This window comes from Sardina pilchardus, chromosome 1, assembly GCF_963854185.1.
Source record: "Sardina pilchardus chromosome 1, fSarPil1.1, whole genome shotgun sequence".
Taxonomy (NCBI): domain Eukaryota; kingdom Metazoa; phylum Chordata; class Actinopteri; order Clupeiformes; family Clupeidae; genus Sardina; species Sardina pilchardus.
The window spans coordinates 39,285,998-39,305,077 of NC_084994.1; the positions used below are offsets into that span (position 1 = coordinate 39,285,998).

General features: G+C 41.8%; 3 protein-coding genes across 4 annotated transcripts; 1 reads left to right on the forward strand and 2 right to left on the reverse strand.

The window, feature by feature from the left end:
* Positions 1 to 402: 402 nt before the first annotated feature.
* On the reverse strand, positions 403 to 6,002 carry LOC134090737 (uncharacterized). Of its 2 annotated transcripts, XM_062544277.1 has the most exons (9): positions 5,625 to 6,002; positions 4,682 to 4,802; positions 3,163 to 4,117; positions 2,707 to 2,908; positions 2,336 to 2,441; positions 1,826 to 2,061; positions 1,445 to 1,603; positions 855 to 980; positions 403 to 701 (listed from the first exon to the last, which is right to left on the reverse strand). In XM_062544277.1, the coding sequence occupies exons 1-9, from the start codon at positions 5,993 to 5,995 to the stop codon at positions 689 to 691; spliced, it is 2,289 nt and encodes a 762-aa protein (XP_062400261.1). In that variant the 5' UTR covers positions 5,996 to 6,002; the 3' UTR covers positions 403 to 688. The 2 variants fall into 2 exon arrangements, with proteins under 2 accessions (XP_062400261.1, XP_062400262.1); XM_062544278.1 differs by lacking the exons at positions 403 to 701; positions 855 to 980; positions 1,445 to 1,603; positions 1,826 to 2,061; positions 2,707 to 2,908 and having other exon boundaries at positions 2,345 to 2,441.
* An 828-nt stretch (positions 6,003 to 6,830) lies between these two features.
* Positions 6,831 to 7,168, reverse strand: LOC134091963 (histone H4). The gene has a single exon (XM_062544730.1). It carries the CDS (start codon positions 7,153 to 7,155, stop codon positions 6,844 to 6,846), a length of 312 nt encoding a protein of 103 aa, XP_062400714.1. The 5' UTR covers positions 7,156 to 7,168; the 3' UTR covers positions 6,831 to 6,843.
* Positions 7,169 to 10,598: 3,430 nt separating this feature from the next.
* Positions 10,599 to 18,880, forward strand: LOC134078745 (cytosolic phospholipase A2 gamma-like). Its single transcript, XM_062534877.1, has 7 exons — positions 10,599 to 10,628; positions 11,199 to 11,341; positions 12,316 to 12,478; positions 14,817 to 14,922; positions 15,119 to 15,226; positions 17,448 to 17,602; positions 18,707 to 18,880. Exons 1-7 carry the CDS (start codon positions 10,599 to 10,601, stop codon positions 18,878 to 18,880), a joined length of 879 nt encoding a protein of 292 aa, XP_062390861.1.
* The last annotated feature ends 200 nt before the right edge of the window (positions 18,881 to 19,080 follow it).

A 19,080-nucleotide genomic window follows, 5' to 3' on the forward strand; every position in this document is an offset into this window, starting at 1 on the left:
CATTACAGATGCAACATGACATTCATTCTTACATACAAATGTACAAATATTTTTCTTTAATTTATTCTGCGGGCACACTTGTTTTGGATTACATGGTGGGTTTACATAATTATCACTTTCTAAGAATCAAGACCAACCAGTTACATCAAACACATCTCCTCCCATCTCATGGCACATAATCTCGCCTCAGCATTTGTGATGAAGCAGTCGCTGGTGTTGTATGTCAGACAACACAGAGCAACAGACATATTCTGTTCATATACTCTTCTATTACAAGGATTTTGAAGTTTCAGTACCTAAACTATGCATATATGGCCACTGTGTCTCATACTCAATGTTAGTTGTATAGTGTTGAAATAATTAGTGGCATTCATATTTATAAGAAATAAATGTTTCGATATATGCTTTGATGCAATAATTTATAGAAGTCAATGACCAATGATACTGATCCCTATACTGCAGGGGAGCAGTCTTGCTGGCAGTCTGCTGGAATGCTGCTGGTGGGCTGATGATTCCATGTTGCTGCCCAGAAATCCTTTGGATCACCGGCTATGTAGGGATGGTGGATTGCTTTGCTTAAGGCACATCTTCTGATTTTCTTGATCACAATTTGTAACAAGGTGATGGAACAGTGTTGTGGTGTGTGACCAGTATTAATTATTCCGTCCTTCCAACTTGGATGTTGTCCTCAATGAATATTTCTGCAGGGGGAGGGGGGCAAAACGACACATTACTAAGACATTTCCCTCTGTATTCTCTGAGATAAGTAGATAATAAGTAAAGATGTTGGCTTATTTCTGACAATTGTAGATAACTGCTGTGTTAATGGTGTCCTTTAAATGCCGCACACTTACTTTTTTTGGCATTTCCTGATGATGTCCCTGATAGTGTCTTGATCTCTCTGAGGGACAAACTTGTCTACCATTTTCATAAGGTCAGGATGGGAAGCCAAGAATGCCAAGGTGTTACGGGCATGGGTCCTGTTTCAGACACAAAATACTTCAATTAGATTGGATTCAACTTTGTTGTCACTGTGCAGAGTACAAGTACAAAACGAAATGCAGTTTGCGTTTAACCATTAGGCTACATTGGCTGACGCTTTTTAGCCAAAGTGACTGACAAAGTGGACAACATTTTAAGCTGTTTAAAGCTATTCTCACAACAATGCTAGGACATTTTTTTTTTTTTTTTAAAAAGAGTAGTGTAGAGTGTAGTAATAAAGGAGTGAAATTGTCCGGAGGGGGAATGTGGCTGGGAATGTCCGCCTCCTTGTTGTCCCTGTCAAGGTTGCCATGGTCGTGGACACCTCAACAGGCAAACAGGCAGAAGTGCAAGAGAGCAGAAAAGTGCAATGTTATACACAAAGCATAGACAGGTGGTGGTGCATAGAAGGACAGAACAGCTGAGTGGTTGTTTAGAAACAAACAAGAAGTAGCACTCCCACCGGACTTCCTGTGCACTATCGAGGGCCAGGCAGCTGATGGAGCGGACGAAGCGGTCAGTCAGGTCCTTTTTGCCAGATAGGACGCGAGATGCCCCCATGACCTCCGCCAGTCTCTCCAGGAAGTGTGCAGCGGTCTTCCTCACGGCCGCGTTACGGTGCCTAAAAAGCAGAGAACCATTGACACAAACCAAGAGAAGCACAAAATGAGTAAGCCAGAGAACCAGAAGAGACAAAGAACCACAGAGTCCTGAGAGTCAGGTGAGTAATCAGGCGAAAGAGAGAACCTAGCAGAACCATTTGTATCAGCAGTACCACAGAGAACCAATAAACTTCAGAAGGTCTGAAGTAAAGGCTCGTCAGGGTTCTCTCTTTCCTCCTCACCTGAGTCCTGTGTTGATGAGGGCGTTCATGCTGCGAGAGGGGGTGACGTTGTGCACCATGTACCCCAGTGCCAGCTCCATGTCCTCCCTGATGAAGCCGCTGGCCTCTCCAGCTTTAGGGAGCAGCGTCTGGGCTGTGCCCTCGGCCTCTGTATCCATACCTCGCCCCAGGTGAGCGTGCAGGTGGGCCAGCGTGATCATAGCAGCACGGGACACCATAGAGCGCAGGTTCTTCACCTTGGGGCGTTGAGAAAGGTAGAATGACAAAATGTTACAAGCTATCTCAAAACATATAGAACACAAAGAAAGTTACATCGGTGTTGTCATACAGTATTGTTTACAAAAGTGAGTCCAGGCCATGAACATTATCATACATTACAGTGGCTCCAAGATGAGTAAGCTTATTGAAAGTGCGCAGCACAACTAAGTCATCTGAATACACATTCTCTAGTCTGAAACAGAACTTATTCAACATAAGCTCCAGCTTGTTTTCCAGCAGAGCGCCTCTGACCTCGTCGTAGACGGCCAGACACACGTCATGCAGCCTGGGCAGCAGCACCTCAGCGTGGTGCTGAGAGAGTGACCTGATGGAGGTCAGACCCTCGATCTTCTGCTGCCTGCAGAATCAACAACACACACAACTCAGAGGAGCATAAACTTGACTTTAGCAGTCTCACAGCTCTAAAGTGTGAAGACCTTGCATAGGGTAGGCTGTCTTTAATAAAAGACACTTGTTGAACACCAATATGTCATTGTTTAAGACTGTATCTTGTCTTAGCGGGAAATCTATAAGTAAATATAGGCCTATGTTAACACAGGCTATTATAGATAAAAGCCTATCATCTAATGTGTTAGCTTAGCCTATTTGATCTATACTCCCACCAGTCCTCGTCTCTGAGCAGTGTAAAGGCCTGCAGGATGGCCTCCTCGGGGCAGGACACAGGGGCCAGTTTGGCCAGCTCTGGGAGCTCCCTGGTCTGCTGGGTGTTGCTGGGTTGTTTCTCCACTATCACTCTCTTCTTCTTTACCTCCTTACACGCCTTCACTTCCTCTTTCACTGCCAGACACTCCACGGACTTTTGCTCTGGGAGGTCAAAGGTCAAATGGGTTTGTCTCACTACACTTCCATGGCAAGTTATGCTACTCACTGATGCTTAAGTAATGTTATGTTGTCAAGATTGTATGAGATGGTCTGCATGTGCTCCTCAGGTCTACACTCAAGTGTAATTAAGTCCTATTCTTGTGTTGCAACCAAAGCTCTATCAGACAATACGATCAGTGTGTGTTAGTGAGTGTGTTTGTTTACAAAGGTTAGGGATATCTAACTTCACTGCTCACCTGTCACAGCAGTGGCCACACTAAGTGAAGCTGTCTTCTTTTTGAAGCGGGGCAGTCTACTGACGAACCGGCTCTGATCGGTTGCCTGGTGCTTGGCTGTCTGTGGGGGGGCGGGGACAGCATGGGCAATGGGTGGAGTGGGGGTGTTGAGGAAGGGAAGGGCGCGCAGTGCCGACGGGGTCCTGAGGTCCACAGGGCTGAGGCTGCCCACAGAACTGCCTGCACGGTCTGAAGCGCTGGCATTGCCACTGAGGACACTGTTACTGCGGAGACCTGCGAGTCTGATCTCCTCAGCAACATGCAGGGCCTCCAGTCGGAGGTTCTCGGGGATCTGGAAGAAGTCGTGGGGGTCCAGCACACACTCCGTATCCTGCTCTCCTGCAACCGGCGGTTGACAACTGTTGCCATTGTTTTGGTCACTGTTGCTCATGTTGTCCTGGTGACTGCTGGTTTTCAGGGCAGCATCTCGGACAGTTCTGATACAGCGCCTGGCCTTGATCTGCTTCGGCTTGTTGCTTTGACTTTCGCCCGTTGCCTTGGCGGTGACAGGTGGAGCAGGCGCCATGCTGCCATTGGCAACGCCACTCGGCACTCTATTGTGATGGAGCGGCATCAGTGGGTGAGCGCGATCGACGCCGGCCAAACTCTTCCTGCCTAGGGGACGCGGATCACGTCGTTGCGGAATTGCAGACAGTCGCCTGTCACCTAGCAACCGCTGCATCAGGACCGGGTCCTGGCCCTGGGCCACCGCGGGCAGAGAGGGGAATGAGGGGCAGGACTGCTGCTGCTGGGCACACGCAGGGGTGATGGAGGGCAACAGGTCACGCTGACCAGACGCTACGCCGGCTCTGAGGGGCTGGAGAGAGCCGCAGAGCATTGCGGGACTGTGCTCTGGCAGCGTCACGGGCGCAACATGAGGATGGAGATGGTGAGGGTGAAACAGCTGATGCTGAAACTGTGAACAGGGAGGAGGAAACATGTCAAACATGGCCACCTCACTTTACCCATCCGCACCCTATCGCCAAGACATGAACACACACACACACACACACACACACACACACACACACACACACACACACACACACACACACACACACACACACACACACACACACACACACACACACACACAAACACACACACACACACACACACACACACACTTTACCCATCCACCCCTACCGCCAAGACATGAACACACACACAGAGTTTTGTATATGAGCCTAACCTGAAAGTTACTATCTTGTAACCCATGATATTTCTATAATTGATTAACAGCTAGACTGGGCCAAAGCTGTAGTATAGAAATATGGTAAACCTGACAATCTCAAACTTTACTATTCTTTACTAAACCACATTTGAACTTTGATTAGGTCACTAGGTCAACTGGTAGTTCACTTCTTACATTTCAAGAATCATTTATCAAAACGTTGAACTGGCTCCAGAGAATATGGGTTATTAAATTCACATAAGAGCTTGGGCATTATTGTACTATTAGATTAGACAGGGAACTCACGCATGCCGGGAAGCAGGTCTGGGAGCTGGTGCACTGCATCCGCTCCAGGTTTTCCCTGAGGAGCTGCTGCATTATGTGCTTCATGTCCTGATTTTGGGCATGGAGACGATTCAGCTCCTCTCTAATACGTTGGGAATCCATTAGGAAAATTCCTACTTAAAAAAAATAAATTAAAAATCTAATACAATACAAAAAAAACCCAAGTGTGTGTAATCTGTGTAATCATCTAACTGGGAAGTTACAAGCAAAGATCACAGAGTGCTAGACTATTTGGTTACAAGTGAAGCAAAGCAGAATTTTGAGGATGACATCTGTGAACACACCATTATGACGCATGCTGGAGTTCTGTGACGACTGTGAACAGATCATTCTTAGAGGCATACGTTCTAGAGCGCCTCAATAAGTCCTGTAAAGCCAAACGATTTCCATAAACCTAGAGGTAGCCTAACAAATAGCATCTGTAGGCCTACTCTATTGGTTAGTTTATTTACATCTACAGATTAACTAACCAACAAACAAGGGCTAGGTAAAAGTAGTTTGGGGTAAATGTCATTTAATGTTCCATAGAACGAGAACAGTAACCACCCCTGTAACGCAATCTGCCAAATTGAATCCAAATTCCCGAGCCTGCATCGTCAAGTTCATCCAGATTGTCATGGAGAACACTAAATCCGTTTACTTACAAGCTTGTACAATCATCTACAGTATATCGGGCTGGTAGTTGCAAACGTTTGTGAGCGGACACAACATAGGCTAGACCACATTGCGGTACCTTCAAAAGTCCCATTTAGCTTATATTCTGAAAAAAATCTTTGACGAAGAAATTTGCAGCAATACAATCGTTTATAAAACTAGGTGTGATTATGTTGGAACTACTTTTCAAAGATAATGTGGGTGGCTCTTAAAAGAGCCTTTGGGTGGTGAAGCGTATTGAACACTTTACTTAGAGCTGGTGTACTTGGTGACGGCCTTTGTTCCCTCGGACACGGCGTGCTTAGCCAGCTCACCAGGCAGAAGCAGACGCACTGCGGTCTGGATCTCCCTGGAAGAGATGGTGGAGCGCTTGTTGTAGTGAGCCAAGCGGGAAGACTCTCCAGCGATGCGCTCGAAGATGTCATTCACGAAAGAATTCATGATACCCATCGCCTTAGATGAGATACCGGTATCAGGGTGGACCTGCTTCAAGACTTTGTAGACATAGATGGCGTAGCTTTCCTTCCTGGACTTTCTGCGTTTCTTGCCTCCTTTGCCCGCCGTCTTGGTCACGGCTTTCTTGGAGCCCTTCTTGGGTGCAGGCTTTGCTGGATCTGGCATGTTGATATCTCTGATAATCAAGAGAGAGTAACTTACTATTGAAGTTACCTGCTATATATTCTACCTTATATGCAAATAAAGGAATGCGTCACTTCACGCACCAGCGACAAGAATGCCTCCAAAACCAAATACCCACAGACAGTTGGTCATTTTGAATCGAAGGGGGCAGTCAGTGAGCGAAGGTCAGCACCGCCCACAAATCATCAGTTTACATCACCTGTTGTTCTCTTCCCGCACTTTTCTTCTGAATCCTTCGAAATGTAGGCTTTGCCAAATAACTTTACATTTAGCGTCGCAATTCATGATTACAGTTTTCGTAGTCATTTAGGCGCACTTCCCAAATCATAATTAACGTGTGCTTCAATGTGTCCTAACTGAGCTGTTTGTACTGCAATTTGTTGGCAAACATCTTATAAAACACGCATTTACAGGGCTACATTTTCTAGGGCTACAGTAAAACACAAGAAACCCCTTAGATTTATTTTTAAGCCGTATTTGATTCATATGACTATTTGACATGGAGCAAACATGCGTTTTATTTTCTTTATAGGACATTTGCCTTTTTTGTTTTTTGCTTCATGTCTGAACCCTATTTTCACACTGGTGTCATTCTTTGACGCACGCACAACCTCGCATCTTATGAGAGTTTAGTGTAGGAGTTTCCATACTGGGAAACAACATAAGGACATTCATTAAATTCACGAATCGTAGCCTACACTAGGTATTGCCATTGGAATCCAAAAATGAATTCAAATGGCGCATTTAAATATTCAGGAATACTACATTTTACAGGGAATTGGGTGGCTCTTAAAAGAGCCTTTAGATTCATTCGAAGATAGAACTGATCCTTATCCACCAAAACCGTACAGAGTACGACCCTGGCGTTTCAGGGCATAGACGACGTCCATGGCGGTCACGGTCTTTCTCTTGGCGTGCTCGGTGTAGGTGACGGCGTCGCGAATCACGTTTTCCAGGAAAACCTTCAACACACCACGGGTCTCCTCGTAGATGAGACCAGAGATACGCTTCACACCACCACGGCGAGCCAGACGCCTGATTGCAGGCTTGGTGATTCCCTGGATGTTATCACGAAGAACTTTGCGGTGACGCTTTGCGCCTCCCTTTCCAAGACCTTTGCCTCCTTTGCCTCTGCCGGACATTTTCAATTATTTTTGCGACGGTGTTGCGTAAATGAAGTCCAAGGGTTTCAGAACTCGTACTAGTATCCAGAGAGACGACGTTGGTGAAAACTACTTTGCCCTGCCCCTTTATTGTCCCTCCTTTTTGAGTGGAGACTGCAAGCGTCACCAAAAACGCCCACATCCGAGCCTCATTTTACAGTTTCATTTTAATCTTTACATTCACCTGGATTACTGACACCCTTAGGAGCTGAGGACACACACACACATACACACAGATTTCCTCATCGAGATTTCAAATTACATTTGCAAAGGGCATTTTTGCTTGCTCATTTTGAAAGATGAATAAGCCTAATAACATTTGTGTAAGAACATAAGCAGTTAGCAAAAACATCATTCTCATCAGAGCAGTAAAGCAAGATCATCATGTCTCTCTGGCTTTGATGACCCTCAATGGCGTGGGCTCCTTACATGCTGAAACACACACACACACACACACACACACACACACACACACACACATAACATAACATACACATGTGAATACAGCTGTGGAAAAAAAAATAAGACTCCGCTGCACATCCACCTCACATTCTAATGTCAGCTATGGTTGCTGATGAGTGACATTCGAATGATTTGGCCGTCATATTCAACTTTGTAGTGGTATTTTAATGTTGAATGTCACTGTGCAGTGGTCTCTTATTTTATGCATTTTTGGCCAGAGGTGTATATATATATTTGTTTTTTTTATTTTATTTTTTTTTTATTTTTTTTTGGGGGGGGGGGTGCTAAATGTGATAGGCTACAGTGGGTGAATGGGAGTAACTTACAGCTAGGTGCTCATACCTACAGCTAGGTGCTATGAACCACTGGGGCGGCTGCCATCCACACTCTACATAATCAGACGGAGAAAAAAAAAAGTGTGTCTCATGTCTGACATTACGAATGCAAGGTTCAAACCTAGAGAAAGAAATATCTAAAGACTGTTACACTTTATGTTGAATGCAATGCATTAAGGGCATACACTTTTTGTCCAAATTGACCATTGAAGTAATTGCAACAATAATGACAATGCTTAAAATAGTGTAAATGTTATTTGGATCCAATTGCAGACTGTATGAGATTGTAAGATAGATTAATTTCCCCAGCAGTACAAAGGTGTATATGGAATGTTTTTTTTGTGACAAAATTAAATAAATAAATAAACGTGGAAATAAATAAATAAAAGTTTTATTTAAATAAAAGGTTTTTTTTTATTTATTTATTTCATTTCGTCACAAAAAAACATTCCATAGTAGAGCTCTTCTATAGGAAATATTCAACTTCACCGTATCACTCCTCTGCTACAATAGAGATAGAGGGGCTACATACCTGCTGCACTCTTGAGTCTGGCTCTGGCACGCAATTGTAGTTGAAAAATATGATTGAAAACTTGAAGAACTTATAGCTACAGTATAGTATTCCATAGTATTGTAGTTAGTGCATAGTTGTTAGTATTCCATAGTATTGTAACAGTTGCTTCACCCAATGCTGAATATAGTATGAAGCATAGGCTACACCACATTATGGTCATCACTACTCAAATTCTGATTTGATTTGATTTGTGAGGTTCACTAAACACATGACATTATTGACATACATTATCAAGATGTATAATTGGCAAGTGTCTTATTGAGACTGGTTTGAATCATTGCCTGCATTGCCTGCATGAAGTTTCCTCTGACATTTCAGTTGAACTGCCTGAAGCTATTTGAACAGGAAAAAACTTTTTATAAATGACAAACCATCATCTCGTTCACTCCTTTCACACTCCTCCTTAATTTGGCATGTGCAAGGAAATAAGTGTAATCTTCCTCCCCTCCACGACTCAATGGAATGCATGACATGAGGTCTGGTGAGATATTGAGAGGAAAGCATTAAGACCACAGGAGTTTAATCATCAGATTGTGTGTGCCATTAAAAACATGGCAGGTTTGTCAGTGTTGAAAAAAAAGACTACCGGTATGCATCACTGCTCTAAATTCATATGGGCTTTTTCATTTCACACAATCTGAACACAGTTAGGAAGTCAATTATTTAGTGTTTTGTAAAATAGTTGTGTCTGAGGTTTCTAAGTTAAGTCCAATGTGCAACTGAACAAGAAAATCATAAGGTTATGTATCTTGAAGTTCAAGTTGATGTGAATAATGTCTTCTACCTAAAGTATGCTACTAATGAGGAAGTATAATTGTAACTTAGACGAGGTGCACTTCTCCCCACTGTGGAATGTAGAAGGGGATTCTACAAGGAAAGTAATTCAAACAAACCTGCTACTCAAGTTTAGTTATAGCAGGAAAACTGATGTCTGGTTTACCTCAGGCAAGAGTTGGACTTGAGTGGCAGGCATTTCAGGATTTTCCTTTTTATTTTTGCTCTCCTGAATCACAGTAATAAACACGCAGAAACACAAAGGTAACATTTACAGATGCAAACATAATACATTGATTCTGACACACAAATGTACAAATACTTTCTTAGATCTTTAATTCATTCTGCAGGCGCACTTGTTTTGGATTACAAGATGGGTTTTCCTTTATTATCAACATGACTTTCTTAGAATCAAGACCAACCAGTTACATCAGACACATCTCCTCCCATCTCATGGCACAAAATATCACCTCAGCATTTGTGATGAACCAGTTGCTGGTGTTGTATGTCAGACAACAGTTTACGCAACAGACATATTCTGTTGACTCCTCTTCTATTACAAAGGTAGAATTTTGAGCAAGGTAAGTTTTACCCAAATGCCTGATCATATTTGGCAACTGTGTATCATACTCAGTGTTAGTTGTATAGTGTTGAAATAATTAGTTGCATTCATATTGAGAAAAAATAAATTCTCCAATATATGCTTTGATGCAATAATTTATAGAAGTCAATGACCAATGATACTGATCCCTAATATTTTTCTCCTTAGCAGGTCTGCAGACATGTCCGTGGAGATCAGGTACGTTACAGCCAGCAGATTGTTTTTTTTTTCTTTTTTGTAATAGTCTTAGAAAGGTATAAAACAGCAAAACATTAGGGCTTTGTAAATTATTTTGTACGGGGGTAGAGTGGCCCCCAGGGACCAAACATAATTTTTCTGTACTGGGGCTACATGCCAACCAAGTTTCATGTGCCCCGGTGTTACAGTTTTTTGGGAATTGTTGACCAAAAATTCAAGAAGTAGATGACCGGAGAAAAAAAAAATGACAATCACTACAGTATATGACTGCTACGCTAGCTACGCTAAGCTAATAAGTAACAAAATATTGCAGTTTTGTATTTTGGAAAGCTTTCTGTGTCAGTGTCATGAAATGTGCACCTCTATGTATGTTGTCAACACAGTCCTGTTAATATCATTATCAAGGCCTTAATCATAATATGCTTTGGTTTGCTTCATCCATGTCCCCCCAACATTCAACACTGCTCATAGGGTCACTATGACAACCTTTGGATGCATGCCCAGTTTTGTACAAATTGCCCGATAGGGGGCGCTGTAGTCTGAACATTTCTGTATCTCAATAATGTATTATAAGCTGCAGCTGACAACAACATGAGTGAATAGTAAAGAATTGGCTCCGAGTGCCAGACAATGCTGCCACTGTCCATTTGCAGCTAGAATGTTCTGTCTTGTGTCAAAGTAGCATGGATGGGTAGGCTACACTTTAATCTAATGAACCACTTTTAAAATTCAACTTCTAACCTCCACAACTCTTCTTTAAGAGATGGCCTCAGCCCCCCCGAGATGGATTTCGTTAAGAAAAGACAAATGAAAACGCAGGATGCACTGAAAAGACATGGCATTCATTGTCCTGAGGTGACATACCATTGCATTCATCAGTATTCATAGATTAATCAGGAGGGGTCTTCAAGTCTTGAGAATACTGTGAGCGATAAAAATGTGGATAAAAGTGGAATAGCATTTCTACTGTCAAAAATATATCTTTGAGACCAATCATGATCATATAATTACAAAGGAATCATAGACATAATATATTTTTTTGTTGAATTCTGCTTTGACACTATGTGTTCCTTCCCAGAACAACGTTCCTCATGTGGCACTGTTGGGTTCTGGGGGTGGACAAAGGGCCCACATCGGCTTCCTTGGTGTTATGCGGCAGTTGGGAAGAGAACATCTCCTAGACTGCATGCAGTATGTGGCCGGAGTGTCTGGATCCACATGGTCAGTATCTGTTTATTTGACAAACTCAAGGACCACAGGTAAAATGTTGTATAATGTAATCTAAAAGCAAAATAACCATGACAACTATCGTATTAGAGTGTAAGAGCCAAATATCTTCTCCGTTCCTCTAAAGTAAACGTTCAGAAGTTTCTATTCATGAAATCCCTCATGGCCTTAAAATGGCTTAAAGGTAAACTTCTCCTCTACCTTTCCAAACACTATTCATCTGGTATGGCTGCTGCAGCTGACACGTTAAGAAGCCTGACTGCATTTTTATGAAGAATTGCCCTGACCCCATTGTGTCATTACCATAGATATATATACGTGTGTATGTACAGTATATATGTCTGTGGTCATTACCCGAATGAAGTCATAAAGGACAGCAGTTTGAGGTCATAAAGGACAGCAGTTTGAGGCAGAATACTGAAGCTGCCATTGGTTGACCATAGATCCAAAGCTCATTTTGAGGGCTGAGAACCGAAGGGGCGCAAGGGACATTTCACTACTTTACAGGAGAACAAAAACAAATCTAACTGCTTCTATATGTTCACAGTTTAAGACCTTTGGTTTTTGTTAAATATATTTAGAGATATTTTACTTCCATAATTTTGTCAGCTAAGAGAGCTCATCAAGAGCTTTCAGGTGACATATAACTCAATTTTGACCAAAATGTCACTTATGCCCCTTTGGTTCTCAGCCCTCGATTTGCACTTTTGCTCTGTGCAAACATGCATTGTGTTAAGTCATGCAGGCAGCATGTTCAGCCAGATTTGTGAAAGCAGTGATGCATGAAGTCAAATGAGCCTTCTGATCTTGTGTCATTCAATATTAGCAGCTAGTGCCAATGAAGATTAATCAGCAGACCAAAGACCAAATGCATCACCACACAATCTACAATAGCACTGCGATACAGAACTGACTTTGACCTGACACTTTTGCTGTGTTATGTCCACCATGTGTAATTGAAACTACAGGTGCATGTCCTCATTGTATCAAGACCCGCAGTGGACACAGCATGCAGAGGAGGCTACAAATAAAGCACTGTTGAGCATGTCTGAGGGGGAGGGTGTCACCTTCCATGATGGCGTCCAGTGGATGAAGCAGAGATACGCAGAGGGAGATTTTTCCCTCACTGATGTGTGGGGGGTGCTGACTTGCAGAATAAAGGGTGTATCTGTGAGTAGACATACAGTACTATATGAAATTGTTGTTTTTGTAAAGTGATCCTACATTCAGTCAAAAAGCACACTTAGAGCACTAAGCATAAAGGAATGATTGCTGTAATTAACCACAATCACACTTCCCTGCTGTTGTTTGTGTTGACATGTTTTTATATATAGGTTTACATGTAGGCCTATTACTATGTTTATATATAATTCAAGATATGTGTGTCACAATCTTCCCCAACCAACCATTTGCAATATTAGACCAAATCAAATAAAAATTAAAAATCAACAGAAAAAAGAAGCAACTGAAAAGTACAGTATACCACCATCTTTGGTACACTGGAAATCAATGATTATAGCAATGTGTTGCTTCTTCATTCTAAACCTAATTAATTCATTAATTCATTAATTAGTGCTTCTCAAACGGTACACACATAACAATATATACCCCCCCCCCCTCTCCCATGCCAATAATGTAATGAGACACTGATATACACTACCGCTCAAAAGTTTGGGGTCACTTAGAAATTTCCTTATTTTTGAAAGAAAAACACTGTTTTTTTTAAACAGTGCTTTAAACTAATCTAAGTTTAAACTAATCTATACATTGCTAATGTAAATGACTATTCTAGCTGCAAATGTCTGCAATATCTGCAGACATTTGCAATATCTACATAGGTGTATAGAGGCCCATTTCCAGCAACTATCACTCCAGTGTTCTAATGGTACAATGTGTTTGCTCATTGGGTCAGAAGGCTAATGGATGATTAGAAAACCCTTGTGCAATTATGTTAGCACAGCTGAAAACAGTTTAGCTGGTTAGAGAAGCTATAAAACTGACCTTCCTTTGAGCTAGTTGAGTATCTGGAGCATCACATTTGTGGGGATGATTAAATGCTCAAAATGGCCAGAAAAAGAGAACTTTCATGTGAAACTCAGCAGTCTATTCTTGTCCTTAGAAATGAAGGCTATTCCAATGCGAGAAATTGCCAAGAAACTGAAGATTTCCTACAACGGTGTGTACTACTCCCTTCAGAGAACAGCACAAACAGGCTCTAACCAGAGTAGAAAGAGAAGTGGGAGGCCCCGCTGCACAACTGAGCAAGAAGATAAGTACATTAGAGTCTCTAGTTTGAGAAATAGACGCCTCACAGGTCCTCAACTGGCAGCTTCATTAAATAGTACCCGCACAACGCCAGTGTCAACATCTACAGTGAAGAGGCGACTCCGGGATGCTGGCCTTCAGGGCAGAGTGGCAAAGAAAAAGCCATATCTAAGACTGGCCAATAAAAGAAAAAGATTAATATGGGCAAAAGAACACAGACATTGGACAGAGGAAGATTGGAAAAAAGTATTATGGACGGACGAATCGAAGTTTGAGGTGTTTGGATCACACAGAAGAACATTTGTGAGACGCAGAACAACTGAAAAGATGCTGGAAGAGTGCCTGACGCCATCTGTCAAGCATGGTGGGGGTAACGTGATGGTCTGGGGTTGCTTTGGTGCTGGTAAGGTGGGAGATTTGTTCAGGGTTAAAGGGATTCTGAATAAGGAAGGCTATCACTCCATTTTGCAACGCCATGCCATACCCTGTGGACAGCGCTTGATTGGAGCCAATTTCATCCTACAACAGGACAATGACCCAAAGCACACCTCCAAGTTGTGCAAGAACTATTTAGAGAAGAAGCAGGCAGCTGGTATTCTATCTGTAATGGAGTGGCCAGCGCAGTCACCAGATCTAAACCCCATTGAGCTGTTGTGGGAGCAGCTTGACCGTATGGTACGCAAGAAGTGTCCATCCAGCCAATCCAACTTGTGGGAGGGGCTTCTAGAAGCATGGGGTGAAATTTCTCCTGATTACCTCAACAAATTAACAGCTAGAATGGCCAAGGTCTGCAATGCTGTAATTGCTGCAAATGGAGGATTCTTTGACGAAAGCAAAGTTTGAAGGAAAAAAAATATTATTTCAAATAAAAATCATTATTTCCAACCTTGTCAATGTCTTGACTATATCTTCTATTCATTTTACAACTCATGGTGGTAAATAAGTGTGACTTTTCGTGGAAAACACAAAATTTTCTGGGTGACCCCAAACTTTTGAACGGTAGTGTATGTGTCTATATTTTGTTGCAAAAGATTACAACAATCTTATTTAGTTTGTTTACCATTGCACTTCTGAACTGTAGGGGGACCCCAAGAGCAAATCTTGTTCAGTGCTGCTTCAAGGTAGAAACCTTGCATAAGATGCCATTGATGTAATGGAATGGTGATATCCATGTGATATTATCAGATGTATTGTTCCCTTTTAGCTGGCGCAGGAGTCTAGACCTCTAGACCAAGATGGAAATGGGGCCAGTCTGTACCCACTCTACAGTGCCGTTGAAAAGCACTGCTTCGACAAGGACCAGCAAAAAGGTGCAAAACAAAGCTGACAGAAAATTACAGAATTGTGTTTCAATACCCATGTAAGAGCAAAACCCCCCCCCCCCAAAAAAAAGTCACTGCTCAATATTGCAAGTCATCAGTATGAAACAAATCACACCCGGTTATTTATGGTGTAGGCTGCTGGCTGGACAGTTTACTAAACTTCAAAACTCTTCTCCCCGAACAGACATGTGGTTTGAGTTCAGCCCCCACGAGGTTGGCTTCCTAGAGCCTGGAGCTTACGTGAAGACGTCACTGCTGAAGGAGGACTTTGAGGAAGGGATAATGAAACCTGGTCAGCCTGTGAAGAGGAAGCCAATAGACATGGTTCAATTGCAAGGTTATCTTTTGCTATAACATCCCCAATGCAGGATAAGAGCTAGACACAATGGCAGCTTCTTATGTTCTAAATGACAGTTACAATTAGGCCATTTTTTTTTTTACTTCATCTGCTTAAGCTGCTGGGACCTTGAATTTCCCCTTGGGGATCAATAACGTATCTATCTATCTATCATCTCCAGTTGTAAACTGATAATAGACCTACATGTACAATACCTAACCTTGCTAACAATTGTTTGCTTCAATTTGCGTGTGTGTGTGTGTGTGTGTGTGTGTGTGTGTGTGTGTGTGTGTGTGTGTGTGTGCCTGTGTGTTTGTGAGAGGGAGAGCGAGAGAGAGAGAGAGAGAGAGAGAGAGAGAGAGAGAGAGAGAGAGAGGGGGACAGACAGACAGACAGACAGTCAGACAGACAGACAAACAGGCAGTGTGCATCCAGGATAAGCATGCTCTCTAAATGCATCAATATCTAATGGCAACCCTGATCTTTGCAGGAATCTGTGGATCTGCTATGGGAGATTTTGACCAAATCAAAGCATACATGAGAGACGCTTTGTGGGACTGGATCGGCTCCATTAGTCCTGGTACGTTACATCGCCGGTTTTGTTCAGCACGCCACACCTTTTTCATATTTTTCTTTTTTTCCATATATTTATTATATTAATCTATATATTTCATTTGGTATATATATTTTTTTACAGTGATAGAGACTGCTGCAAATCCAGGTAAATGCCTTCGATGGTCTTCTTTTACAACTGCTACAATACTGCATGGCCTAAAACATCAAACATCTTTCTAAACATTTTTTTGTTTCTTTTTTTTAAGGGAAGATTGACATTGTATACATACTGGCTGACTTGATGAAGAACCATGCAGACCCAGAGAACAGCCTCTCTCAGTTGAACAACCTGAGACGTCTCCTTGGAGGTAGGCTATAGTATTTTGTGTTTCACACTTCTACCAACCAATCATTTACACATCAACTGATCAGTATGGGTTTGAGTCCTGCTCTCACACACAATAGAGAACGGCAGTTCTCAAAAGAAATGACACCTTCTTGTACCTTCTTGCATTGTACCAAATGCCACTGAGGCACACTTAATCTGTAATTAAAATGACAGGATGATCGGGTTTGACATTCTTATTTTCATTTCGGTTTTGTAGTTATGGAAAGATGTTTTACTAGATGTTTTACTGCCATCTAGCGAGCTGGGGAGATTTCAGCCCCACACTGAAGCGCGTAGAAGAGCATCAGAGCTGGGGAGACATGACTGATCAAGAGAGAGAGAAACATGTGGACAGCATCACTGATGAACTGGTAGCCTCAGTAGACAAGTGGGGCCATGATTCTCAAATTAAAGGCATGGCTAGTGATGGTAAGAGCTTTCATTTAAATATGTTTAACTAAGAAAGTATAGGCATACTTAACATGCTGATATTTTGACGACGAGTAAGTGTGTCTCAGCAGAAAGAATCTGGTTGCACACAAAACCATATGCAACAGCAAGTTATCTTTCAGATAACACGCAACATACTGTGTCAGTACTGTCTCACAACAAGGACAATCTTTTAACACCTCTTCTTGTCCAGATAGGGACAACACACTCGTTTTAAGAGTGTGGTAGCAGAATTCATGCAGGCCCACTCAGAACTTCCTTGTCTGTGCACTGACCCATTCACATTTCTGTGTAGCATAACAGTTATGTTTGGTGGGGCGGTATTAACGCACTGCATGGCACATTGAATGCCTTGCAAATACGAGTCTTCACATGTGAGATGGTGTCAGACTCTAATTCTTCAAACATATTTTCAAAGTCCTTCAGTATATGGGGGCATTTGTATAATGGTTTGTTGTTTTTAGTGTACCGGTACAGTGTACAAATATTGCATGTTTGCACAACGCACTTAGATATTTAAATTCTGAAATAATTATGATGTCTGAAATTGAAGGGTACCGTTTTCAGATACTGACACAAATGTCATTTGTTTTCAGTGTGGTGGGTGATGAGATGTGTGATGCCGTTGTTGACTGACTGGAATTTTGGAACTGTAGCTAATTTCCTCTACAAATTTCAAGGTGACACTGCTTTACTTAAAAGTTTGTACAATGCAAACAAATTACCTTTGTCTTAATAAAATGAATATTTTATCTTTGGTGGTGAATGTTGCTGGACATGAAGGTCATGACGTACCTGAGGACATGATTCAAAAAGAACAGATGCATCTGATAGATGCAGGACTCTATCTAAACTCTCCATATCCGTCAGCCCTGAGAGCAGCCAGAGACATAGATCTCATCATATCCTTTGATTTCAGTGATGGAGACCCATTTGAGGTGAAAATACACAGTCATCCCATTTCATCTAAACAACTTAAGTAGATGTTAAGGGAAAAGTTTGCTCTAACAACAATGCTGGGTCTAGTAAACTGTCATTGGGAAAGCTAAAGACGTTAATTTGAGTAGTTTTGTAAGACCAGAATATGTATATATTATATGTGTATATATATATATATATATATATATATATATATACATATATGAATATGTGATGGAATAGCATATTGCGATAGTCTTGGGCAAATTTGTAACTTCAAAACTAAATTGCTATTTCAAACCATTGATAAGGCTCAAAATAGTTGTATCCTTCTGCAATACTGTGGAGGGGGTCCCTACAGATAAGAGAACATATTTTTAAATGTTGTGTACAGGGTAAAAAGGGTAAAAAGGGTATTAAGGTTTTGCATCATATTTTCACGTCACCGTTTGTTTACAACTTGAGTGGTAGGCAGAATTGTAGGCAAGGCAGAGTGGTAGGCTAGCCTACAACAGTCGTGTAGCCTGCCATAGGCTAACACATAGTTATAAATTCAAAATTCAAAATTGAAAAGGAGACATTCAATCCACTTTTGTCTTGGTTTTGATGAATTAGAAGAAGTTGGGCATAACCAAAGAGCTATGAACATGAGGCATGGTTGTGCCCTCCTTCATATGAAAATCAACTACTGTGTCTCAGCTTTCCGAAAAGGTCAAGCATTTGATCGTAGGCCAACCTGGGTGAGAACACTGCCATTTCTCGGGGAAAGCCTAGAGATGGTCCTATCCAGATGATGTTAATGCTTTTAACATCCCGAGCAACTGTTTACACTCATTATATTAACTAAAAAGATTGTAAGTTGTTGTTAGACCAAACTATTCCTTTAATCACAACTGTTTGATAATGAGGGGAAATGTGAACTAGATTGATTAGATGGGAATCAGCGATTAGATGAGACTTTCATGCATGTTGGGAATCTGTGACGAAACAGGAGCACTTGAAAAATGTAAGAACTTCTCAAAAATACTACATATACAGTATATTTGATTTGCCTTGTAATTGTAAAATACCATGTTAAAACTTAATAAAGTATCCCAATCATTATTGTGTTGTTCCATACTCAGACACTGAGGGTGGCCAGTGATTATGCAGACAAGAACGGCCACCCGTTCCCCAAGGTGGACTTTACACAATTGGACCCTAAGCGCCCAAAATCCTACTATGTTTTTGAAGAAAGAGGCAAACCAACTGTAATCCACATTCCCCTCTTTAACATGGACAACTGCAAAAGTAAGTAATTGTGTTCTTTACTTAGGCATACACTTCCATGCAACAATCCAAATCACACACTGAAAGGCATGTGGGAGACTCAAAGGTCAAATGGAAGAAAGTTCGGTAACACTTTACTTGGACTTTTATTTTGACAAGTTTTTGACGTTTTGTCTTGTCACATTCATGAAAGGGTTGGTATGAATGTTGAGTCATGCTTCATGAAACA